The sequence below is a fragment of the Canis lupus genome, chromosome 9 (genome assembly GCF_011100685.1).
Source record: "Canis lupus familiaris isolate Mischka breed German Shepherd chromosome 9, alternate assembly UU_Cfam_GSD_1.0, whole genome shotgun sequence".
In the NCBI taxonomy this organism is placed as follows: domain Eukaryota; kingdom Metazoa; phylum Chordata; class Mammalia; order Carnivora; family Canidae; genus Canis; species Canis lupus.
Window position 1 is genome coordinate 3928460 of NC_049230.1, and position 26030 is coordinate 3954489.

The 26030-nt window shown below is 46.6% G+C and overlaps 1 protein-coding gene across 3 annotated transcripts in view; it reads right to left on the reverse strand.

The window, feature by feature from the left end:
- The window catches only part of TNRC6C (trinucleotide repeat containing adaptor 6C), a 104331-nt gene that overhangs the window by 3390 nt on the left and 74911 nt on the right, over positions 1–26030 (reverse strand). For 2 of the 3 annotated variants that reach the window (XM_038546473.1, XM_038546474.1), the window contains 13 exons: positions 25532–25674; positions 23903–24052; positions 22326–22472; positions 20426–20545; positions 16556–16639; positions 16077–16308; positions 13090–13257; positions 11590–11781; positions 10969–11112; positions 6185–6301; positions 4265–4459; positions 3366–3436; positions 2643–2782 (listed from right to left, as the gene is read on the reverse strand). In XM_038546473.1, coding sequence (XP_038402401.1) covers positions 2643–2782; positions 3366–3436; positions 4265–4459; positions 6185–6301; positions 10969–11112; positions 11590–11781; positions 13090–13257; positions 16077–16308; positions 16556–16639; positions 20426–20545; positions 22326–22472; positions 23903–24052; positions 25532–25674 — 1903 coding nt within the window. The remainder of the gene's footprint in view (positions 1–2642; positions 2783–3365; positions 3437–4264; positions 4460–6184; positions 6302–10968; positions 11113–11589; positions 11782–13089; positions 13258–16076; positions 16309–16555; positions 16640–20425; positions 20546–22325; positions 22473–23902; positions 24053–25531; positions 25675–26030) is intronic. The other variant, XM_038546472.1, reaches the window with a different exon arrangement.

Below are 26030 nucleotides of genomic sequence, written 5' to 3' on the forward strand. Positions count from 1 at the left end.
TTTTCTCTAAGGTCAGGAACAAGACAAGGATGCCTGCTTTTGTCACCTCCATTCCACACAGTCCTGGAAATCTGAGCCAGAGGGATCAGGCATGACAAATAAATGAAAGGCATCCAAATCAGAAAGGAAGAAGTAAAATTGTCACTATCTGCAGAAGACATGATCTTATATAGAGAAAATCCTAAAGACTCAACCAAAAACACTGTTAGAGGTAAGCAATGAATTCAGTAAAGTTGCAGCATATGAAATGGACATACGTAAAACAGCTACGTTTCTATGTACTAACAATGAAATAACTGAAAAATAAAGAAAAAAAATCTCATTCATGACAGCATCAAAAAACAAAAAAATACTTAGGGATATTTAAAAAAAAATACTTAGGGATAAATTTGACCAAACAATGAAACCTGAAAGACTTTAATGAAAAATTGAAGAAGGGGCACCTGGGTGGCTTAGCAGTTGAGCAACTGCCTTTGGCTCAGGTCGTGATCCCAGGGTCCCGGGATTGAGTGCCCATGGGCTCCCTGCATGGAGCCTGCTTCTCCCTTTGCCCGTGTCTCTCATGAATAAATAAATAAAATCTTTATAAAAAAATTGAAGAAGATACAAATGGAAGGCTATCCAGACAACTCAAAGCCATCTGTAGGTTCCATGCAATCTTTATAAAAATTCTAATGGGTTCTTTATAGAAATGGGTAGGGAACCATAAAAGACTCCAAATAGCCCTGGCAATTCTGAGAAAGAACAAAGCAGGAGGCATCAAACTTGCTGATTTCAAACTGTAATACAAAGCTATAGTATTCAAAACAGTATGGTACTGGCAAAAGAACCCCAGACACATAGACCAGTGGAGCAGAATAGAGCCCAGAAATAGATCCCCATGTAGACACTGATTTATATTTGACAAAGGAAGCAAGAGCACTCAGTGGAGGACAGTTCCTTTAACAAATCTGCCAGAAAACCTGGAGAAACGTGTGCAGACTAATGACAAGTGGACGCCTGTCTCACACCACTCAGAAAAGTTACCTCGACATGGGTTAAAGACCTAAATGTAAGATCTGGAACCATAAAACTCCTGGAAGAAAATAGGGAAAAAGCTCCTTGACATTGATTGGTCTTGGCAATGCTTTTTTGATAAGACACTAAAAGCCTGCCTGTCTGGCTCAGCTGGAAGAGCATGGGACTCTTTTTTTTTTTTTTTTAAGATTTTATTTATTTATTTGAGAGAGACAGAGAGAGGGAGCATTAGCAGCAGGGAGAAGAAGGGCAGAGGGAGCAGGAGAAGCAGACTCCCCGCTGAGCAGGGAGCCTGATGTGTGGCTCCATCCCAGGACCCCGGGATCATGATCTGAGGGCAGATGCTTAGCTGACTGAGCCACCCAGATGCCCCTAGTGTGTGACTCTTGATCTTGCAGTTGTGAGTGGAGTCCCATGCTGTGCATAGAGATTACTTGAATAAATAAAAATTAAAAAATAAATAAAAGCACAAGTAACAAAAGAAGAAAAATCAACAAGTAGGACTACATCAAACTAAAGCTCTTCTACACAGCAAAGGAAACTGTCAATATAATGAAAAGACAACCTACGGAATGAAAAAATATTCACAAACCATTTATTTGGTGTGGTTAATATCTAAAATATATAGAGAATCATGTAGCTCAATAACAACGAAAAAAGCCCAAACAACTTGATTAAAAGATGAGCAGAAGAACTGGACATTTTTCCAAAGAAGACATACAAACAGCCAACAGGTATATGAAAAGATACTCAACACTGCTGATCATCAGGGAAATACAAATCAAAACCCAACGAGATAATCACTTCACACTTGTTAGAATGGCTAGACTCAAACAGACAAATATAACAAGTGTTGGTGAGGATGTGCAGAAAAGAGGACCCTTGTGCACTGGTGGTGGGAATAAGGAATTAGTTCAGCTACTCCTGAAGTTCCTCAGAGAATTAAAAATGGAACCACCGTGTGATTCAGCAATCCCACTGCTTCAGTGCTGTCGCTGAGTACATCCACTCACACATCTTACCAAGGGCATCCTGTAATCAGTGGGGGGAGGTGGCTGGAAGATGGGTCACATGCCTGGTGCTACCTGGTGGAGAGAGCGTCTTCCTTCTGTCACTGCACTCAATGTGCATGCTTTTGGGGACCTCTCCCTAGTGGGGGGCGTGGCCGCGACAACTCCACAGCAGAAGAGAGATGCGTCATGAGATACCTGCTGCGGCATGGATCATGACCCCCGAGTCCCCACATGGGAGCTCTAGCCCCCAGCACTTCAGCTGTGCCTATATTTGGAGGTAGCTCTTTACACAGGTAATGGAAAGAAAAGATGCTCATCAGGGTGGACCCTGACCCACTATGATGTGTGTCTTTCTAAGAAGGGGGAGTTAGGACACACACACATCAAAGAGGCAACCATGTGAGGACACAGGAAGAGGGCAGCTGTCTGCAGGCCCAGGAGAGGAGCCCTAGAAGGAACTGCCCCTGCTGACACCCTCCAGAATTGAGAGGCAATGTCTGTTGCCTGTGGTGCTTTCTCACAGCAGCCCCTGGAGCACACATGACACCAGAACTTAGTGCTGCCAGGACATGCTAGGCCATGGGGCAGCCGAGTAGCGGCCAAGAGACGTACATGTGCAGGGACTTCTGGGCCTTGGCGGCCTCCTCCTTGGAGCTGTAGCGGACCACGGCGTTGCCTTGAGTCAGGTTCAGGTGGAATGTGACGAGAGGCCCGTGCTGCAAACACAGTGTCCGCAGGGTAGAGCCATCGATCTGATTGAGGAAGCAAAGGGGGCGGTAACGAGCTTCCTGGGACTTCTTCCACGACATTCTTAAAGAAAACGTATATGACCCTGGTGTACTAAACACTGGGAAATTGTCCGTCTTTCAAACGGCTTAGTGTGGAGGACTTTATGATTTTAACCATTTATGCCTTGTCATTTACCATGTACTTTTTAATACTGGATGTTTCAGTTATATTTCGTGAATTCCAAAAATGAGGAGAAAGTAAAGACCCCATTTTGGTTGTGGCCTCCCCACCCAGCCAGCTGGGATACATCACACAGAGCCCCTGGTTCCTGGCAGCCCCACAGCCCCAGACCCCGGGAAAGGGGAGTGCAGGACAAATGAGTCTTCAGTGGGTATAATTAAAGGCAAGTGACTCTGTCTAAAAGGTAGACTCTTTAAGCCTCAAAAGAGTAAAACGTAAACAATCTGCCAGGAACACAGGCCTGTCTGCCTGTGGCTGCCCACACCACCTTTGGGACCCCGTGAGGGCCCCCTGCACGGAGGCCAGCATGCATGGGGGGCAGTGGGAACCTGCCTGCTTGGTGACCCCCTCGGCAGGTGCCTGTACCTGGGGCGTGAGGTTGCGGAGAACGAGCCAGCTGCTTGTCCGTCCTGAGGTGTCGGTGCTCCATGCGGAACCTGCATGAGCCAAGGGAGAGCCTGGTCAGCACGGCCACCAGAGGCTTCTTGCTAACATGTACGGTAGCACAGACCCAGACTGCCACTGCTAGCTCTAAGTCTTTCTCAACCTTTGAAAACCCATGTTATCTTTTTGGTTTGGTGAACCCAAAACCACAATTCCTGCTGAGGTGAGCCCCTGGGGGTCCCGTCTCCTCCTCTGCCCCCACGCCCCTTAGAATCAATGCTCTGAATGCTGGGTGCTAATACAGCAGACCCACAGGACTATTACAGGCGACGGCAATTTTCAAATTATTTGCAACTGGTTTCAAACTCAGCTTAAGTTCCCAGCACATGTCTTCCACGCCTGCAGCTTGGGGGAGGGTGCTGATGGAGGCCAGCAGAACGGCAGCCCTGGGATGCAGTAGCCAGTTCACACTGGAGGCCTGGTTTTGTTCCTGGCCTGGAAAGCCCCTTGCTCCAGTGAAATGTTGTGGAGAAGTAAATACCAAAGTGGCAATTGAGCCCTTTGTGCTGGCTGAATGTACCTCCTCCAAGGGCTCAGCGTGGCCCCTGGAGGGGTGCTGTGACTGCCAGGACCGCTTGCCTCAGGACACACTGGAGCCCAGGATGGAGGTGAAAACCATGGCAGCTGGAGCGCTGCGCAGATGGCTGCCCTGACAGTGCAGAGTGCCTTGGCCTGTCCTAGGCCCTCCTGGGTTCTAGGGGTGGGGACAGCCGTCCTTACAGAGCAGCAAGAGGACAAGATAACAGGCATACTCATCCCTAAAGGGCAAACCGAGCAGGCCCCGAGCCCCCGTGCCCCTCCAACCTGCCCCATTTGCGTACCCGAGGAGTAGGAGCTGGTCCAGCCGAGGGGGCTGGCTCCCCAGGTGGAGGAAGGCTTGGGATTGCTTAGCCCTGGAGGCGGCCTTGTGGGTGCAGTAGTGTTTCTGGGCACCTTCCACAGTTCATGAGATAGAGAGGCTTGCGTGTGGGAGGCAGGGCCAGAGGACCACGTCGATTTCATGTCTGACAGTTTACCTAGAAAGGCAGAGATGCAGAAGAAGACAGAGAAGAAAAGCCCCCTCAGACTCTGGGAAACGTACAAAGTGCTCTCTGGCACCAGTGGACAATACCAAGTAATACGTGCCCGCATGAGAACCATGGGGTATGTGTCCTCTTGAATCCCGGCCCAGAGACTGTGGCTGTGCCCTGTGTCCAGAGGAAGCCTCGCCAGGACTTCTGATACGAATTTGCTAAGTGTGCCAGAATCAAGTTTGCCACGGAAAACAGCATTTCTGTAGTTTGAGGTTAAAGTTAACTTATTGACATATTCTACTGGGACAAGCATTTTATAATGGAACAAATTAATCAAGATCAAAGCCTAACATGTAGATCTTTTAAGCTATTTCTTTAGGTATCACAGACCCTTTTCAAGGCAACACCTCCTGACAACCCACAACTTTGAGATGAGCCTGCTGGGCCACATGGTAGAAATGGACGCATGTGGCCTAGCTGCCAGGGGCTGAGCGTTTGGCATCTTAGTACCTCCACTGGGGGAAGAAGGCTCACTGGGAGGAAAAAACAAACTGGTAATGACTCTGAGCTCTGGTGTTTCTGGAACCCAGGGCTTGGTTGGGATGTGCACACACCTGGACATGTGCCAGGCTTGCCTCACCCGCCCCGCGTGACCAGGACAGGAAGTGCTGGCGGCAGAGTGGTCGCTGTCGCTGTGGTCTCTGAATAGCACCGCAGCGACCAGGCCAACACAAACTCTGCATGAAGTTCCCCTCCACCCCTAGCCACCGTGACTTCAAACAAATGCTAATCTTAGTGAAGTTGTCACTGATGAGAAAAACAAAAATGCCAGAAAAACTGCTGGAGATTCAGGGAAAGTAGCCCTTCTCTTTAGCTAAATGATCATGGAAGTATTAGAGGTCTACATACATCTCCTCTGTAAATGTCAGAACTAATAAACATTAGAAGGAATGAAATAGTCCAGAAGTTCTCTCTCTTTTTTTTAAAGAGTTTATTTATTTATTCATAGACACAGAGAGAGAGGCAGAGACACAGGCAGAGGGAGAAGCAGGCTCCATGCAGGGAGCCGATGTGGTACTCGATCCCGGGTCTCCAGGATCACACCCCAGGCTGCAGGTGGCGCCAAACCGCTGCGCCACAGGGGCTGCCCCCGAGAGGTTCTCTTTTTTTCAGTAAGATTCTAACTAAACTATATGTTGAATCACTGTATTTACACCTGAAGCTGTGTGTTAACCATGCTGGGATTAAAATTAAAATATTAAATTGACTGGAGTGTGGGGAAAAAAAGGATGCTAAACTATATCAAAACGACTTTCTTCCCCAGGTACTAATATTATAGGAATTCCAACAGCATCCTTACATTGGTTTAAAAAAGTCTGCATGACAAGGTTTGAAGGAATACAGAAATGTACTGAGTCTAAAAGATATTTCTTACTTTAAGGACTTCTAAAAGTCTAGGGTAACAAAGAAATAATCCAGGCGCAGCACTGATCCGAGTGATGGGACGTGGCCATACTTCCTGGGACCTACTCTTGTCTCCTCCATCGAATTCCGTGCAGACGTTGTCTGCACATTCTGAGCCCTCATGTCCTCCTTTTAACCACGGGGAGGGCAGAGAAAGGGTGCGGGTCTGTGTGGGCAGAGGTGCCCAGGCCCCCTCTCCGTCACACCACATGGCCCCCTGGCTCCGGGCTGAGTGGGCAGACGTCAGGGGAGGCCAGTGCGTACCTGCAATGCTGGGCGCGGGCGCGATGCTGCTGAAAGAGCGACCGTAGCCGGAGGCACTGAGCGGCCAGGCACTCGAGGAAGGCAGCGCGGCACTCTGAGATGACGGTGGGGAGGACCCTGCAGAAGCAGACATGGCACTGAGAGAGGCGGCGGTGGGTGCACTGGGGCAGCCCCTGTGCCTGGAGGTGTGAAAGTGCCACCCGCCAAGAGGGGGTCTCCTCCGAAGGGGCCAGTTTTGGTCGGGGGCTGACAATACGGGCGTGACACGGATGGGGGCACGGCCTGGGCAGGCAGGTCCCGGGGCCCAGCAGGCAGGGAGGCCAGGAGGTAGAAGCAGCCTCTCAGAAGCAGGGCTCCAGGCGGGAGAGACAAGGATGTGCAGCAGAATGCAGAGAACCATCCGGGGTGTGAACCGATCTCACGAACTCCCTCCCAAGGAGAATGAAACTCATAGTACACGGTGCTCCCTATCTTTTCACGCCTCAAACAATATTCACAAAGCTAAAAACCAAGAAACTCCAAGCTTTTTGTTACACATTTTTCTGTAGGAAGACCAGCACTTCATTCTGATCCAAAAGTCTCAGGTGTCCACCAGCTCCCATCCAGGCTCTCCCTTCTGACATGGGCATGAGGCAAGCCCCGTGCAGGGGCTAAAGGACTGTATCCCCAGCCGCAGACCCCTCCTGTGCAAACACCCGCTCATGCGCCTGGGAGGGAGGCTGGCGGGTGTGGCTGCCCCTGCTTGGCTCCCTGCTGTCCGGAGTCTCCAGGTCAACCCCCGCTCCACCTCCCAGGTTTCTCTGGGGAGAGTAGAAAGCTGGGGAACAAGGAGGGTCAAGCAGTGCTGACAGGGTTAGAACAGGACAGAATCAGAGCTCTTGTGATTAGGAAAGTGACTCCACCGATGTGTGGGACATGAGCATATGACAGTCTGCTTGTCATATTTAGTTCCACAAACAGAATCTCACAAGACATGGAAGGGCCCCCCACCCAGGGAGGTGCACCAAACAACCTCAGGAATACCCTTCACAGAGACTACCATGGGGGACCTCTCAGACTTGCGCAGTGTGTAACCTGCACAGCTGTCTACAGCTGCCCTACGGTGATGGATCTCCTTAGAATGAGGGCACTAGAACTCATGAACATTAAAACTGATTTGTAATCTATAGGTCTGCAATTAAATACAAAACAAAACAGTCCTACTGGTATCTTAAGCTTACATCTTAAACTCCCCTCTTCCATTTACCAACAAAATATAATCACCCCAAGATCCCAAGATTAGAGATTATTTATTTAGCCTTCTGTGGTATTTATTTATTTATTTTTAGATTGTATTTATTTATGAGAGGCACACAGAGAGAGAAGCAGGCTCCCTGAGGGGAACCCAATGCAGGACTCGATCTCAGGACCCTGGGATTTTGCCCTGAGCCAAAGGCAGATGGTCAACCACTGAACCACCAAAGTGCTCCTGTGTTATTTTTTTTTAATTTAACAATGGAGTGCTTAGATTTCAACAGTGCTCTACTCAATGCTATGAAATGGCATGACTGTACTTCACCATCCTGGTTAATGTTCACTTCATACAGATTATAGCTGTACCCACCATCCAAACAAATACTGTAAACATGTGAATTTTAGTATCAATTCAGAACTTAATGGCAATAAATGAAAAACAAAAATGCAAATTAAGGCGACACCTACTATAATTGATACTTGACAGAAAAAAACAGAAAGCTGCATTAAAAAATATATAAAATAAATAAGCCAGTATCAAGAGGTTAATGGCTATTCTCCTTGTTTTCCTCCTAGGGCACAGTTTCTTGATTTTTTTTTTCTCTCTGTTCTTTTTTTTTTTTTTTAATTTTATTTTTTTCCAAGAACAGATTTTATTGCAGGCACCCTCGGGCGAGGTTCCACGACTCACGGGGGAAAGAGAGTGAGTCCGGGAAGTCACGCCAAGACAAGGTGGTAGGGGGTTTACATAACGTTGTAAGGCAGAACGGTTTCCTATTGGTTGGCTCATCTGCAAAGGGAGGATTGCAAGCCGACCAGTCAGAGCGACTTTCACCATGCAATGGAAGGATTGCAATCCAACCAGTCAGAGTGACCCTCACTATGCAAAGGAAGGATTGCAATTCGACCAGTCAAAGGTGACTTCCTCCTCTGGGGTTTGAAGGGCATTGGGTTCGGTTGGGGAAGTCCAAAGGGGAGGTGTAAGGGTCTGCGTCAAGCTGTCAGCAGGTCATTGGTCCATTGGCGTCCCAAGTGGAGGTGGTGACAGGAACCTCAGCCATTTTGGGGTATCCGCCATCTTGAGGAGTTTCCCTTCCCGCCTGGCCCCAACATTCTGACTTTTTTTTTTTTAATCTACGATAGTCACACACAGAGAGAGAGAGGCAGAGACACAGGCAGAGGGAGAAGCGGGCTCCATGCACTGGGAGCCCGACGTGGGATTCGATCCCGGGTCTCCAGGATCGTGCCCCGGGCCAAAGGCAGGCGCCAAACTGCTGCGCCACCCAGGGATCCCTGACCTTTTGTTTTATATAATGGTGTCGGGGGCTTTCTCTCTGTTTTTAAGGTCAAGCTGTTTAGTCAAAAGTACGATAGCTGGGGGTGGGTGGGGAAAGCAGTCAGCTCAGTTGGTGAAGCATGCAACTCTTGATCTTGGGATTGTGGGTCTGAGTCCCATGTCTGGTGTAGAGATTATTTAAAAATTTAAAAAAAAAAAAAAAGCAAAACTGGAGCATATGGCTGGTTCACTTGGGGGAGCGTGTGACTCTCAATCTCAGGGTCATGAGTTCAAGCTCCACGGTGGGTGTGGGGCCTACTTCAAAAAAATTTTTTTTAAAAAAGTGTAAAAATTAAGGAACGTCTGGGTGGCTCAGAGGTTTGGCACCACCTTCGGCCCAGGGTGTGGTCCTGGAGTCCCAGGATCAAGTCCCACGTTGGGGTCCCTGCATGGAGCCTGCTTCTCCCTCTGCCTGCCTGTGCCCTTGCCTCTCTCTCTCTCTGTCTCTCATGAATAAATAAATTTAAAAAAATATATAAAAAATAAAAAAGATTTAAAAAGTATATATATATGTATGTATATATGTATGTATACTTTATATATATTATATATACATATATATATATATATAAATATATAAAGATGGCTTTTGTGGCTCAATCTCTGAGGAAGGTCAGCTAAAGGGGCTGCCTGGAAGTTCCTTGCGTGTGGGGAGCAGCACATCACACTCTAGAGAGAGGCGGTCAGCAAGGTCTGGCCTTTGCCATCCTACTGGACTGTGGCAGTGGCATTATTACATACCAAATCTATGTACAGAGAAGTTCTGTATGTTCCTCTTCTCCAAATAATGAACCACGAGGGGCAAAGGAGCAGAGAACCAACGGTTCTCCAGGGCATGCAGGAGCCTGGTGGGAGCTGCCTAAGACTGGCCACTGACAGCCCCCAGAAGTCACATGACATCACGTGAGCTTCGAGGTGCCCAGGCTGGACCGCTGCCTAACTCTTTACCTTGGAGCTGGAGACTGCGCTTTCTCATCTTATCCTGACACCAGTGCCTCTATCTGCCTATCTCTGTCTCAGCCACGCTGGACTGGAGGACAGCTGCTTGCAACCTGCCCTTAGAATTCACCTACTTCTCTAGGCCGCCTTTGTCACATCATGGCACGCTTGTGCAAATGTGGAGGTCACCTGCAATGCTCCAGGGGACCACTAGAGGACCCACAGGGCACTAGCAGGAAGCTCTGTGCTACGCTGAGTAACCTCAACTCTTTCTGGGGTCTTTCAATACCTGGGTCAGCGCAGTCTGTTCACACCTGCCCAAGATCCTCAAAATACCCCAACGGACACTCCTGCTGTGACATGACCCTGCTGCCACACTTACAGGGACAAGCACTGGGGGCTGAGTCTGACTGCTTGCTTGTGACTCACCCTGCCCCCTGGCATCTCACACAGGCTCCACTTCCTGTCCCCTGTACCACTCCTTTGTCCCCAACAGCAGGGCTGCTCTAGGAAGCGAGGCATGCACAACATTGAACAGGATGATCCGTACTTCTGCTGGCTTTCTACCCAAACCACAGCAACACCTAGAAGCCTATCACTTTAAAGAACCCTACCTTTCTCTCCCAGTCTCACTTTAAGTGGGAAACCCGAATTAACATTCTGGGACCGAGTGGTCTTACTGGGGATGAGCCTCTGTGGCAGCCTAGCTATTCCCTCCCACTATTTGGATGTCGGCACTGCCACTGTATCAGGGTGGGCACTTCCAGAGCTGCTCCGTCTACCCTTCTCAGCATCATGCCTGACAGCGGCATGTATGCCTCCATCATCACAGCTAGCTCCTCACTTCCTCCTGCTGGGTCCAAGGCTGACACAGGGTGAGCCCAGATCTAGCACCACGATTGTGCCAGGAACACAGTGCTGGGGACGGATTTCAGACTTTTTTACCAGACGTTGTGGAAGGAAACAGATTGGGGTGGAGAAGTAAGTAAGGGGTCAATCTGCCTGCAGTTTCAATAAATTTTAAGTGGGAACCTGTTCACTGAGAAGCTTAATGGTTAATATCGGGATGTACTGGCACAGGGCTCAGAAAGGATGTGTTCATAAATCCAGCAAATCAATCTCCATTTTCACCATTAGCACTATCTCCAGATGGTGAGAAGTGCTCACAGATGTGTCTCACAGCATCCCTGCCCCACAGCCCGCACACCACCCTGGCGCCTCTGAACGCACGTAGGAGGCCTTCTGTGCCAAGCAGGTCGAGTCCCGCTCTCCTCACCTCCACTCTTGAGGAGGTAGCGGTTGACGTCCTGTATGGTGGTATTAATGGTGGGCCCAGTGGGGACGCTTCCAGGAGTGACGTCGGGGTCGTTCTCGGGATCAATATTCTGAAGTCCTTTCCATGGAACTCCAGGATGGAATTCTGGAAAATTCCAAACAAAATGGAAATCAAAACATGAGTAATACAATATCTTCACACTCCTTCATGATAATTCATGGAAATTCTTATAATCTGCTAGTTAGAATAGAAGACACATCCTTCACTTTCTTTCAGTAAATCACCCACCCTTTGGAACAAGCTAGAAGTAGGGATTATAGTGGCCACATTAAGAGAGTGTTCAGATGGTGTGGAGTCTAGAAACAGTCTGGCCAGATGAGATACAGCATCCATTCTCCTTCCACTCCCCTCACTGAACTGAGGGACTACAGAAAAACGCTGGGTGCTAACCACTTCCCAAATCTGTGTGACAAACAGATTTCTAGGGGAAAAGCCAAAGCTATGGGGTTCGTGTTTCTAGGACTCTTAGTTCAGATCCTGGCTTCTCTGGAGCAGAGTTGCTCTCCTCAGGCTTGGGGCAGCTCTGATCTGCTGCTGCACAGAAGCGTTGCACACTCTTACCTGGGGGCCAGTTGATGCTGGAGCCATTGGAGATTTTATCACTGTCAGATTTGGCACGTGACCAGCTATGGGGAACAGCTACAGGAGGACTGGCTGGTGACTCACTGTTCTGGATTAAATCGTACCGGCCATAGGAGTCGTCGATGGAGGACTTAGCTGGAGGCCCAATGCTTAGACCTCCAGGGATAGCACCTGTGGGGACAGTGGGAAACAAAGAGCTGAGTGAACATGGGAGCTCCTGACCCTCACTACTAGGCACTGGGCCCCGCCCCTTTCAGAGGTACATGAACCATCAGACTTGGTTTGTCCAGCACTCTCTAAAGATAAGTAACCATTTTGGTTAGCCCAAACTTCATCTGTGAAAGACTGAAATTGTTTTACTTATTTTTAAAAAATATTTTATTTATTTGAGAGAGAGAGCGCGAGTGAGCGAGAGAGTGCAAGAGTAGTGGGGAGGGGCAGAGGGAGAGGGAGAAGCAGACTTCCGGCTGAGCAGGGAGCCTGATGTAGGGCTCCATCTCAGGACCCGGGGATCTTGACCTGAGCCAAAGGCAGACGCCTAACCGAGCCACTGAGGCCCCCCTCTTTTTATTTTTTTAAGATTTTAAGTGATCTCAACCCCAACATGGGCCTCAAACTCACAAACTGAGACCAAGAGTCGCATGCTCCACCCACTGAGCCATCCAGGCACTCCAAGACCAAACAAAATTCCTTAAGAACCATTTTAGTTTCTCAAGTTGGAAACCTTGATAAAACACAAACCCATACCATTGAAAGCAGGCCTGTGCCATTCTGGGCCAGCTTATGAGTCTCTGTAGTTAGCTATGGACTTTGCAGTTGTGTGTGTCCTGCCCTCCCTCTGTAAGGACACACTGGGTGTGTGAACACAGAGCCCTTATCTTCTGGACTGGACCGCCCTGCCAGAGGCGATTATGCTCTCCTGCCAAGGCCAGGAAGGTGCCCCGGTAGCGTGTGAGGATTTTCTTGTAGAATTAACGGTTATTAATTTTTGTTTTTCCTTTTAGAATATTTATATCAAGAAAGAATCATATGTCTATTACATTTTCCCTATTTATGCTATCAGGAAACTGGGAGCTAAAGTTAATGCTTAATAGTGAGGTCACCTCCTCTAGTTATCAGCACTTTTGCTTCTTTTTTTTAAGCATTTGATTTTCTATTGTGTTTCATCATTTTATTGAAAAATTTTTTTCTCAGTAGACAAATTTTTTATTGAAGAACACAGGTATCAATAACAAATATGCAGACTATGACCAATGTTCTTTGTTGCCCTGGGGTATTTTCAACTCCGGCTGGGTTTATAGCAAAGACCTGAAGATTGAGGTTTCAGAAAGTTTGACCACAGCCCAGATTACACACTCTGTGATCGAATTCTTAGACAAGAGACTCAGTGGGAGTGATAGAATGAGTATGCTCTACACCTGGAGAGTCAGCAGTTGGAACAGGCATGGCTGGGCCACAGGCACCCCAGCTTAGACATACCATGCTTGCTGGGGTTCTGATCGAGGGGAGAAGCAGCACCGGGTAAGTTGTCCATCGGGTTGGGGTGTGTCCACTGAGGGAGACGTGACTGGGACTGGGACGGGTCCTTCACCGACAAACCACCAGTCATGTCCATGCTGTTGACATTCATGTTTGGGTTCAGTCCAGCTAAAAATAGAAATGCTGTTAGCATATGCCTACTCTTCCTCTAGATTTTATTGCATTCTAAAGCTCTCCTGGAGAATCAATCCAAGTCTTAACTCATGGCCACATACTTCACTCTAACTTTTAATGCTGGTAGAAAGAAAAACTTTTGTCTTTTAAACAACATGTTAAGTTTCCAGGAACATTATTCCTGAATTAAGGTGAAATGGAAATGAACATTCTCTGATTAAGTAAGACCAACAACTCTCCATTTCACACGTTTCAGAGTTAAACATGGTCCCAGTGCTCCTCAGTACCCACAGAAAGACAGTGCAAGTCCAGACAATTTGGAAAATCTTTTTTGATCTTAGGATATCTTAGGGAAACTCACCAGATCAATATAACTCTTTCAGAGTTCTGACAGTGTTCTAAAGTAGCACCTCCAGAACAATCTAGTAGCAATAACGCAATTCCACTTTGAGTGAACTTACTTTACTAAAAGTCTGCTCTTCAGGACTTTAAATATCAAACTCATTTTAAGGACTTGACCTATTGGAGAGCATCGGGGACTGCTGCCTGCCCCCAGCTGGAGTGCATGCCAACCCTGGGTTTTCTTTCTCACAGCTAAAGAACCTGCTGCTGTATCTGGCAACACCGTGCCAGGTTACTAAGGAGAGGGAGGAGGATGATAAAGAGTCCCTGATGGGGCCACCAGTTACGAGCTGGACTGAATGCTCAGCTGGTGGAGAATACTTGGCAGGTGCGCACCCTAGGATCCACAGACTGTACATCTTGGTACATGAGTCAAAGTTAATCTGTACTCCTAAGCAAAGTATCAATCAGGTTTGTTCTTGGCTTTAAATCCGTGATGGCCAAGTCAAATGCATACAGGGGCCCAGTGGCTATGAAGTGGGCCTGGTGGGGATAGTGGCAAATACACACACAACTCTGCAGATGAAACAAAATGTCTGTGCATGTTAGATGCTGCCTGGGGCTGCCTGTGTGGGGTTCACACGGATGGCAATCTTTACTTCCATTTGTACAGATCCAGTCAGGTGAGTGGACAACAAGGCTGGGCTCTGGCCTGGCCTTTAAAATGCTTGGCCTGAACCTATCTCCCCAACTTGCATGCTCATATGTGGACCCCCACCCACAACTTAGCACGACCACCCTGGACACTCCCTTTCCTCTGTTCCAGGCTCTTGTCACTAAAGTCCAGCTCATCTGGGATCCAAGCTTAGCTCCTGCACTGGGTTCTTCCTTCACCACTTAAGGTGAACACAAGCTTTCCCTTCTCTGCAGCACTGCCTATGAAGGTTTTCATTATTCTATGCCTGATCTTCCCGTGTGGATGACAAATCCCAGCAGTCAAGAGACAGCAGAGCAAGGAGACTCTGTGTAACCTCTACACTCAATGTGGGGCTTGAGCTCACAACCCCGAGAGCAAGAGTCACATGCTCTACTGACTGAGACAGCCAGGTGTCTTGCTACTTATTTTTAATACATTTATAAGTCTAATGTGAATATTATAAAATATTATCAAAATATTTTTCATCCAATTTTGAAGAGTCACTCTACTAATGCTTTCATGTGTGCTAAGGAAAAATCCTTAAAAGGAGAGATTAGTGTACTTTATTCTCCAAAAATAGGTTGAGAGGCCAGATGGACACTAGAAAGCTGAAGCAGAAGTGTTTTAGAGTAACAGACAACAGAAACTGTTTCTGAAAGGACTCCTAAACATGTCTCACAAAGGGCACTATCCTGAGAACTTCACGTATTAATTCAATCTTTAAAGGACCCCATGAGGTAAGTATCTCCATTTTAGAATTGAGGCAGAGCCAGTCAAGCAAGTCACCCAAGGAAGTGCTGAGCCAGTCCTGGTGGAGCTGGGACCTGGTGTGGTGGGCATCTCCCCAGCCAGACCTTAGTCACCAGACTGTCCTCCTCTGTGCATATAAAGGGCTGTGAGCAAGGGGCAATGAGAGAGGGACAGGATGATCACATTCATCAGGTTCATATTATGGACATATCACATCAACTGCACGTCAAGAGAATGTGGTCGTACGATTTATGGCTCTTTTCAGGGCAGTATCATGGAAAGAGGACCATCAGCCAGTAGCAAACTCACTATTATGCAACTCTGGCTTTTGCTCCTTTGGATATTTATTTCCTGGGTTTCTGGTTCCCTTTGTCCTGTAGCTTCACACTAACAGCCAACTGACAGACAAGCCTGAGAACTTCTACCAGTTTCTGGATTCTTACGTCAAATTGTTTCACACGTATAATTGATTTACTGACATATACCTCCCCATGACATTTCCTCATTACTAAATGCAGTTACATCACCTGTAACAAATCCCTCCCGGCTGGCTTGTCTGACCTGGAAGGCAGCATCGTTTCTTTTGTTGACCTGAGGGTTTCATGTGTTGAGCACGCTTCCTACAGGTCAACACAGTCATATGGATTTGGCAGGCTATACAAACCATCTTCTACACTACAGGATGTGTATGGACAACTCCTCTGCTTTCCAAGAAGTCTCTGATTTGTAAAAATCTAAAACCTTTATTAGTAAAACCATTATAAACTCATCCCTGCAGTTAGGTTGGAGGATGGTGGCTGCTAAAAAAGCATAAACCAGGAATAGAACAAACTGAGTCAACAATAGAAATAAGGGAATTCTGGGGCTTTCACTGGTGCTACTTTAAAAGATTTTATCCTGGAAAGTATGGCCATAGCAGAATTTTGCTCTGCGGAAGAACGGCCGGTGCTGCCCCCTTACCAGGAAGCCCCAGCAGAGCGCCAGCCTGTTGTGGGGAGCGGTGGGTCCCACCGCCGGGACTCACCTAGAGGGTAAGGAGCAAAGGTGCTGGGTGAAGACTGCGGCTCTTTGGTCTGCAGGTCAGGCAGGCCGGGGGCCTGGGGGTGGGGGGGGAAGCTGTCCATGGACGATTTGCCTGCAGAGGGGTGCAGAGACAGGTGCGGCGGGGGCGGCGGCGGCTTCACGAGCAGGGCCTGGGCCAGCTGGCGCTGGTGCTGCTGGATCTGCTGCTGCAGGTTAGTGATTGTGCGCGCAACCTGATGGCAGAGATGTGAGTTGGAAAAGGTTCCAAAGTGGCGCCTGTTACTTGTCTGCAGACCCAGGGCATTCACTCTCTGCTGGCTGGGCCAACCTGCTCCCAAGCCAAGGTGACCCCGAGACTGCTAAAAGGGGAGGCTTAGCAAGAGAAAAGTCAATGACAACGTAATAGTTTGCCATTTAGCATCTTCAGATCAGGGAAGACGAGAGCTAGGGGTCCAGCTATACCCCCCAGGTGATACCTACTTGCTGCTCCTGTTGTCTCATAGGTCCGGAAACATTACGCTGAGCCTGTAGCATCTGCTGCTGGATTTGTAAACGTTGGTATGCCTGTTGACACAGAGTTAAAATATTGTAAGAAGGCCATCAATACATGATTCAACTTTTCTATTTGAAAAAAGAAGAGAGGGATCCCTGGGTGGCGCAGCGGTTTAGCGCCTGCCTTTGGCCCAGGGCGCGATCCTGGAGACCCGGGATCGAATCCCACGTCAGGCTCCCGGTGCATGGAGCCTGCTTCTCCCTCTGCCTGTGTCTCTGCCTCTCTCTCTCTCTCTCTCTCTCTCATGAATAAATAAATTAAAAATCTTTGAAAAAAAAAAAAAAAAAAAAAAAGAAAAAAGAAGAGAGGGCGGCCCTAGTGGCGCAGCGGTTTAGTGCCGCCTGCAGCCCAGGGTGTGATCCTGGACACCCGGGATCGAGTCCTACGTCGGGCTTCCTGCATGGAGTCTGCTTCTCCCTCTGCCTGTGTCTCTGCCTCTCTCTCACTCTCTCTGAATAAATAAATAAATAAATAAATAATTAATTAAAAAAATAAAAAATAAAAAAAGAGAGAAAGAGAGAAAGAGAGAGAAGAGCCAAGATTCTTGGTCCCCCTTACCATACTGTGGTTTAAGCAGACTGTGAGGTGGAAGCATTTTTTAGAAAGAGAAATGTTGGGCAGCCTGGGTGGCTCAGCGGTTTAGCACTGCCTTCAGCCCAGGGTGTGATCCTGGAGACCTGGGATTGAGTCCCACGTCAGGTTCCCTGCATGGAACCTGCTTCTCCCTCTGCCTGTGTCTCTGTCTCTCTCTCTCTTTCTGTATTCTCATGAATAAATAAATAAAATCTTAGAAAGAGAAATGTCTTTCCCAAACCCTTCTAGCGTATAGATTTTTATAAAGTAATTCAGTCAGTACCCCTGCTTAGTGTAGGTAATGAGGTTTGTCAGCAAATACTTCTCAGTTAATGAAGAGATAATTCTTCTGCTTGAGTCATACAAACTAAAAGGAAAAAGAAATGATGGGAAAATGAAACACTCTTAATTCTTAAGTAATATAGATGAAAGTTGTCCAGAATGGCTCAGATTGTGGCAGAATGGCAGTGACTGGCCATTCCAGACAATCACAAAGCAGTATGTATTCAAGGCTTGTGAGTGCCAGGGACCCATGATGATGTCCTCTGACAGCAGCCTAAATCCTGGCCTGTGGCACTACTGGCACAGGCCCTGCCTGCCCAGCGAGCTTAAGTGGCTGTGAGCACCTCTGCACACCCATGCAGAAGTTTCATCATCTGGTCACTTCGAAATACTGGTTGCCTCTCATATATTATTTTCTTATAACATGGAATTTTGAGCATGTGTTTAGCAAGAGGATTTATTAAAACAGGATCCAAATAAAGGTAAAGACTATACTATTAAAAATGCCTCATTAATCTCTAAATTATAGAGGAATAAAATATTCCACTTAAGTGAATCTTTAAAGGCCCTAAAACTTAACTTCAGGATACACCAAAACCTTATTTTACTAATTATTTTGAAAAAAAAAATTAAAAACAATATGCACAGTTTGTAAAACAATATATTAAACATAATTCAAGATTTTCTTGAGATGGCTGCAGCTTTCATTTTGTTTTGTTTTGTTTTTTTTTTTTAAAGGACACTGCGAGTGGTGGGCTGTGGAGGAATTGAAACCCTCATGCGCGGCCGGTGGAAATGTAAAACGTGGGCAGCCCAGGTGGCTCGACGGTTTAGTGCTGCCTTCAGCCCAGGGCATGATCCTAGAGTCCTGGGATCGAGTTCCACATCAAGCTTTCTGCATGGAGCCTGCTTCTCCCTCTGCCTCTCTCTGTGTGTCTCTCATGAATAAATAAATAAAATCTTTAAAAAAAAAAAAAAAATTTTCTTGCTTTTTCTGCCATCTTTCTGTGCCGCCACAATGGTGCATGCGAATGTCCTGGCAGATGCTCTGAAGAACATTAACAGTGCTGAAAAGAGAGGCGAAGGCCAGGCTCTTACTAGGGCCATACTCTAATGTCACAGTTCAGTTTCTAATTGCAACCATGAAGCACGGTTATATTGGCAAATTTGAGATCACTGATGATTTTTAAGAGCATTTGTTTCCAGGGCCTGGGGCTTCACTAACTGGAAAACTGGACCCTCAAACTTGTGAGTCTAACAGCCAGTAACGGGTTAGGGACAACAGGGCCCAGGGCTCTCCTGTAAGGAGAGCTTTGGCATCAATGCTTTTGTCTATCAGCTGGGAAAATTGTGAACCTCACAGGCACAGGTTAAACATGAGTGGAGTGATCAGCCACAGATTGGATGTACAACTCAAAGATCTAGAAAAATGGTGGAATAATCTCCTGTTCTGCCAGTTTGGTTTCACTGTGCTGACAAGCTCAGCTGGCATCATGGACATGAAGTAGCAAGATGAAAATGCACAGGAGGGAAAGAAAATCCTGTGATTCTTTTTCTGGAGATATAATATATACATGCAAATAAAATGCCTCAATGGAAAAAAAGATTTTCTTGATGCCTTTCACACTATAGGGGTCAATAAAATTTACCATATAAGTAAGAGATTCTAGAACATCAGTATGATAACTATGTCTCAGGTCAGAATATAGCCATGTCTTCAGTGTTATCAAGGAGCAGAAAGCTATTTTCCTCTATAACAACATATCTACATAATATGCTTTCTAAATATGTACCTGAATTTTACGGTTGTTTCTTTCTCCATCTCTGAGGTTAGGGGTCTCTGTTGCTGTTGGTAGTAAAAGCAATAATCCTGTGGGCTTGAACCACCTATTCATGGCACTTTCAGGTCCTGGGAAATCTTACCACCATGCTGCAAGGTGTGCCCCCCACCCTGTCTCCCATTTTATGGACCAAGAAACAGCCTCTGAGAGCCTAAGATGATCATGGCCCCACTTTCTGAGCTCTGTGTTCTCCCTGACACCACAATTCGTCTCAGAGCACTTTTCCCCTCCCATCCCATGCTGCTACTTACTGGAAAACTGGACCCTCAGGCTGGTTAGACCGGAGTCTTAACAGCCAGTAAAGGGTTAGGACCAACATGGCCTGGGGCTCTCCTGTAAGGAAAGCCTTGGCATCAATGCTTTTGTCTATCAGAGGCCTTTTTTCCCTTCCTTCAGGATTCCTGGTCATTTTCTAGGAGATGAAGTTGCTCGACAAGACTTCGAAATAAAGCAGGTGTCAATATTTTACAGAAAGGTCTTTAGTGTATATAAATCAGTATGCATGTAGAGATATGGTGGCATGGCATTTTATGGTAAAAACAGTTAGATGTTGAAGACTTAAAATTTAAGGTATGTTAAATTGTAAAACTTTCAAGATTAGGCTACATCAGCCTTTCTTAACAGGTGTTGTGAGAGAGAATTAAACCCTAATCTCAAAGGCATCTACCATATGTAATGAAGTAACTTCTCTTTCAAGCTTCCAGAACAGTCTTTATGTGAACCACCTTTGAAGAATTTAGATAGTTGTCACTTGAATGAATTTCTGTGTTCTCTCTCTGGTTCTGATAGGAAACTCTGGATGAGAAAGGCTAGCTGAGAGCCCAGGCTGAAGGACATGCCTGCTGTTAGGGTCTGGGATGCTCTGTGAAGGGGCCAGAGAATTCACAAAGCTGAGGAAAAACACCCGTAAGTGCAAAACTTCCTAATTTTTTTTTTATAGTCTAAAAAAATTTATGAATGTCTCAATGACATTCCCTGACATTAAGAAAGCATGGCATCAATGACTTTTATTGGTCAGTGGCTATGTCACTGGCATAGCTACGGAAATGTCAGTGGGTACTTTTCCTGAGTTCTCGAAGCTGAAAGGATCTGCCCACTTACCAGCTGCAGCTGATAGAGCTGGTTCAACATCGTCATATGCTGAGGATTGATTGGCGAGGTCAATAGTGCAGGGTTGAGACCAATGTTTTTTGCTGCAAACTGCAAAAGCTGTGCTTGAACCTGTTGAACAGAAGACAGAGTATCAGGCACACGTGTCCCTATTGAAATGGCCACCAGTCTAGGCAGTCTTTGAAGATGCAGAGCTGATTAATCAGTGACAGTTATACTTGTCTTAAGAATTAACTTCAAAAGCCATTAAAAAAAACTCATGAGCATTTTGCCATTAGTAGTTCACATGCTTCTGTGGAAAATAAGGAAGGAAGGAGAGAAAGAGCCTTCCGCCTCAGAATATTTTATCATGAATTAAGATGCTAGGGCTCTGGGTGACTCCTGTTGAAAACTGATATCACATTCTGTTATGTGAAAATAAACAGGCATGGCTCAAGGACTTGAAACAGTGATTGTGGGGTCTCCACCCAGGATGGGCTCGGGAAGTAGTCTACACCTGCTCTGCCAGCCCTGACCTGGACATCAGGCTGCTCTCCCATTTGGGGGGGGTGGGGGGGGCTTCGACTGGAATTTACTGCTCTGAAACCATCCAGGGCCTGCTGTCAGAGATTTTGATGTTTTCCACTATGTACTATGTGTCCTTATCACAATATTTATGCAAGATGATTTTTTAGGTAGCACGTGGAAGGGCATCTTTTACTTTAATAATTATTTACTGTGTATCAGAAAACTGACTTTTCTATTTATGGTAGATATGTAAAGTTTTCTATTAGAATAAATTAATTTCAGCAGGCAAGTCATTTGAAGAAAACACGCTATGTAATAAATAGTATAGGTCATGTGGGGGCACGAGGGTGACACATGCTTTGCTGGGTGTGGGAAACCTGCTGTCACCCAGGCCCAGCTCTGTCCCCAGGCTTGGATAGTGGGACATGAGTAGATGTGTTGTGTGATTGGGAAGGGCTGTGGCAGAGCGTCCTGCAGGGCCACACAAGAGAAGCAAACACCTGTCCTGTCTAAGCTTCTGTACTCGGAGGTCTCTGGTATAGCAGTTCACCTTGTATCATGATGAACAAATTTAACTATTATTTTACCTACATTTCAGCCATGTCAACTCACAAACCTGGGATCAACCAATTGTGGAGGGATAACTCCTTCCAGCTAATTCTATAACTTATCATTAGTATTATTCAGTATTTTTAGAAGGGATGAGGACTGAAACACTGTAAGGAAAAACTCAGTCTGAAGTATAGAATTAAGGAATGTTCCATAAGTAAATGATATTGACATGAAAAAATTCCATATGCTTTAGAGCTATGCAAAATAAGATATCCTTTTCCTTCCTTTTGTTTGACACTTTTTAAAAAAGAATTTCTGTAGGCAAAAGTGGTCTAACACAAAGTAATGAACTTAACTAAGGAGTCTGTAACATATTAATACACATTCTATGACCTATGATCACATGCAGTTGGCCACTAAGGCATCCTTAGGGCCCTGATTGCTCCTGGGTGCTCCCTCACATAGGGAGGGCTAAGCCATGTTTCAGCCAGTTATCTCCCCTCCTAGCCAGGACAATTCATCAGGCTCAGCTGAATATATTTGTCAAGGCCAGGACAAAAATCCCATCATGGTGGCATGTGAGGCACATCTTTTCACCCGGCAACACCGCTCCTGACAGGAGGACAGATCGCTGGCTGAAGAGCAGTTCTGAAAGTGCCTCCTGCAGCAGGAGGACAAACGGACAGGCTGAAAGGACTAAGTAACACCAGGAGGCTCCTCTTGGGTGTGGGTAAGTTCGCTCTCACTTTAAAGCAGTGCCATTGCTGAGGCACAGACACCACAGGATGGCCACTGGGTCCCCTGACTCAGAGTGCATGGCCAAGGGTCGGACCTGAGGGGATAGAAACGGAGGCACTTGAGCACGGAGGCTGGGCTGGGAGGAGCTCAGAGGCTGCACGGGGGGCTGCGGCGGCTGTTGCATGGTCCTGGCTTGTGCTGCTCCGCTACTGCCGAACATACCCAGATTGCCACTCGGTATCTGCGGGGAGACAGAAGGGCCAAGTGGTTAGGGAGCTGGGCGATGGAAGGGCCCTGGAGGAGGCTGTGCTCTCCTAAATGTGACAGCAAAAGCGTACCAACTTCTACCAAAGTGAATTCATAGTAAATGGTGCCATTCAGACTGGTCCCTGATGACAGTCAACCCGTGAAGCTGGCCTATGTTTTTAAATCACAGAGGCCACAGAGTAGGGCCAGTCAGAACATGTCCTCAAACCAGGCTATCACATCTGAAGACATGACCACCACATAGCACGACGAATAGAAGCAAAGCATAGCTACTGGGCTGCTCAACTTTCCTCAAAGGGTATGTGCAGTGAGGTAAGGAGTGGTAAGGGGTAGAGATTACAAACCCGAAGACACCAACATTTTCAGTGAGGAAACAGAAGAATAATCTCAGCCAAAGCTGAAGCTGAATAACTAGACAAGTCTAGGTAGTTACCTTTGTGCTAAATATAATCAACACGTTTTTCAGTATACCTTCTGCTCTCCTAGAGGAAGTTACCTGATGGACACTGAGCAGCAGACCCGCCAGGTGGGCTAATTCCCAGCTCCTGCCTGCCAGCTGGTGAACCATCACATGGCAAAAGCCCCGAAAAGCAGGTGGTACGCTGAGTTACCACTAGGGTTAGCAACCTAAGACGGCGAGGCTTGTGCAGATGGGGATGGCACTGGGAAGAGGTACCACTGACTGCTACCCTGGGAGAAGAGGCACACTCAGGGCACTGCTTAAAAAGATGCTTCAAAGGTGGGTGCATGTCAGCCTCATGTGGGAGGAAATCCATAAAAAGGACGTCCTATAGATGGGAAAAGCATGAGTGGCTTGCATGTCACGTCTTCTAGGGGGATGGGGAGAGACAAATGGCATGAAGCAGCAGTCAATACAAACTCTCAGTCCTCCCTTCTGTGACACCTGTCAGGGACTCACTTTCCCTGCATGTCAAAGACAGGGAAAATGCCTCAATGTGGCTCTCTGGAAACCCCCAAGACATTACCTCTATTTCAGGGAGCAAGGGGATTGAGTGGTGTTTTCTCACAGACCAGTGTATGTAAGGTCTGGATTGCCAGGAGGAAGGATGGCATCACCTGGATCTATGAAGGGATTTGGCAACTGAAGACCACTCTGCAGGATGCACCATTTAAAGCAGCAATATGTTAGCAGTGAGAGCACTGAACTCAGGTATGAGTTTGTTAGGTGTAAAAATAAATAAAATTCTATTTCCTAGAATATGGTTCAATTTCAATAACTAGATTCAACTTTCAATACTTGTACGTCACTTGAAGGGAAATCCTTCTAGATTTCAGCTACCTTTATAAAGGTATTAGTTAAAAATCAGAGAGTATAGGTCCCAAACACATTTTTTAGAGACAGGTGAAACTGAGACTACACTGCCTCTCTCCCCACAGCCTTACCTGTCTAGAAGAATTCAAGTTTTGCATGCCCAGCCCTGAGGCAATCCCACCCAGGGCCTGATTAGGGAGTGCACTGTTTGAAAGGGGGAGCTTCAGGCTTGGTGAAGGCAAAAACGGTGAAGTCGTGGGCTCTTCCACTAGGCCGCCGTCCTGATTGGAGAAAGAAAGGGTGAGCTGTGTGCAGTATTCGTCCGCAGACAAAGCACAAAGCAGTTTCCCAAGGACATATAAGGGGATGTGGATGAATAAAGAATTAAAAGATCAAAAAAGTGTGGATAACAAGAGAATGGAGAAATGGGCCAAAGGAAGAGGGGAAAAGAAAAAGAGAAACAGGATTAAGATGCTGCTCCCGTTTTAACAATTAATTTACAAACACAATCATTAGTTTATAATGGGCTCAGACCCTGCCCACCCCGCCCAGGGGCAGGGCTCAGGAGAAGGACGAAATAGTAGCTGAAATCTTATTTGGAAAACACTTTACAACTGCTTTCAAATAAATAGGCTCCTTTCTTCATTACTAAGGCTCTGGGTAACATTCAGCTGTTTTTGACCTACCAACAGCAATTTCACATGGTTTAATCCAATAATAAGGTGAGTTATAAAGCAGAGAGAACCTTACTCTCTTTTATATTATTAAGGTCACATTACAGGTCAGGCCCTTTGCAAATTTATCTCCTCTAACTTCACAATAAGTGTGTAGTATTATTCTTTTTTTTTTTTTCCTTTTTTTGGGGGTATTATTCTACATTTCAAAGTTAAGGAAATGAGTCAGGGTCTCACACTTAGCAAGTAAAAATATAAGATATCAAATTAAATAGCAATTTCACTAAGCATCCTGGATATGAACCACACCACAGCAGGGTGGGGGAGGGCAGGGCTTGACCCTCCTTCAAGGCCCTCCCCCACCACAGCTTTCTGCAGAGGAGTGTATGGCAGAGGACAATGTTTATTTGTGAGCAGAGATGAAGTTTATCTCTCTCTCCAGTAAACCATTCTGTTCTGATTTTTTTTTTAAAACCTGTCTTTTCTTGCTTCAATTTTATTTTCAAGATTAACATTTTGATTGAATTTCATGGGATGCTGGTCTCCCCCTTTTGAAGTCACACCAATTTGGAGAGGGAGCATCACTACATGACAATCCTGAAGGGACTGAACCGGTGTGTGGACATGTGAACCACCCTGGGGGCTTCACTCTCTGAAGTGGCCAAGCAGGGCCGGCTAGATACGGGTGCCTGCACCCAACCACTTCTAGTTTCTTTTTCTGAGATTAAATGTGTAACACATCATTTCAGTCCGAAGAACAGTGCATATAAAATAAGACCGTAAAACAGAAATTTGATAACCCCTGTTATTAGACAAATTGAAGCAGATAACCCAGCCAAGTTCACCCACTAAAATGAAAAAGCAGTTTTTAATTTCAGTATTTTTTACCCCTAGTCACATCGTATGAAATACAATACTTTCTCTTCTGAGTTAAACATTCATATATATATTTTTTAAACTGGATAAAAGTCACTTAAATATTGCAATCTGGCAAGTATTTAACCCAGCTTGTGTTAAGGACACAGTAAAAATGAAAAATACCTGTTGTTAAAAACCAACCAACCAACAAACCACCCGAGTTCACACCTTGTCAAGAAAGGTGGGGCGGTCCCCGGAAGAGTCTTTGGAGACTGGTGGGCGGCAGCCAAGGGCTTTGGTGACCACTCCATTGTAGTCGGTCACTCCCAGTCCACGCTTGTCCACGTCCACCTTCTTTTCCAACAGGGCGCCTGTACAACAAACAGAAGCAATGCTTACACCCAAATGCCCAAGGAATGTCAGTCAGGGGTGCCGAGCACAAGATGGGCGCCAGTTGGAGCCTTTAACCCCATGAAAAATGGAGAGGCTGTGGTGTCACTCTTGCAAGCCTCTGTCAGTTTGTAACCAGGCCCTGCTCTTAGCCCTGCTCTGGCTCCTTCCCCTCCAATCACACCTGCCACTCTGCCCCTCAGGGCCTGCCCTTCCTCCCCACTGGGAGGCACCCCCTTCTTCACACAGACCTTCCCTGATCTTGTTTAAAATGGCACTGCTGAACCCTCACAGCCATTGGTTTCCATTTCCTGCATCCCTGTGAGCTGCAAAGGCT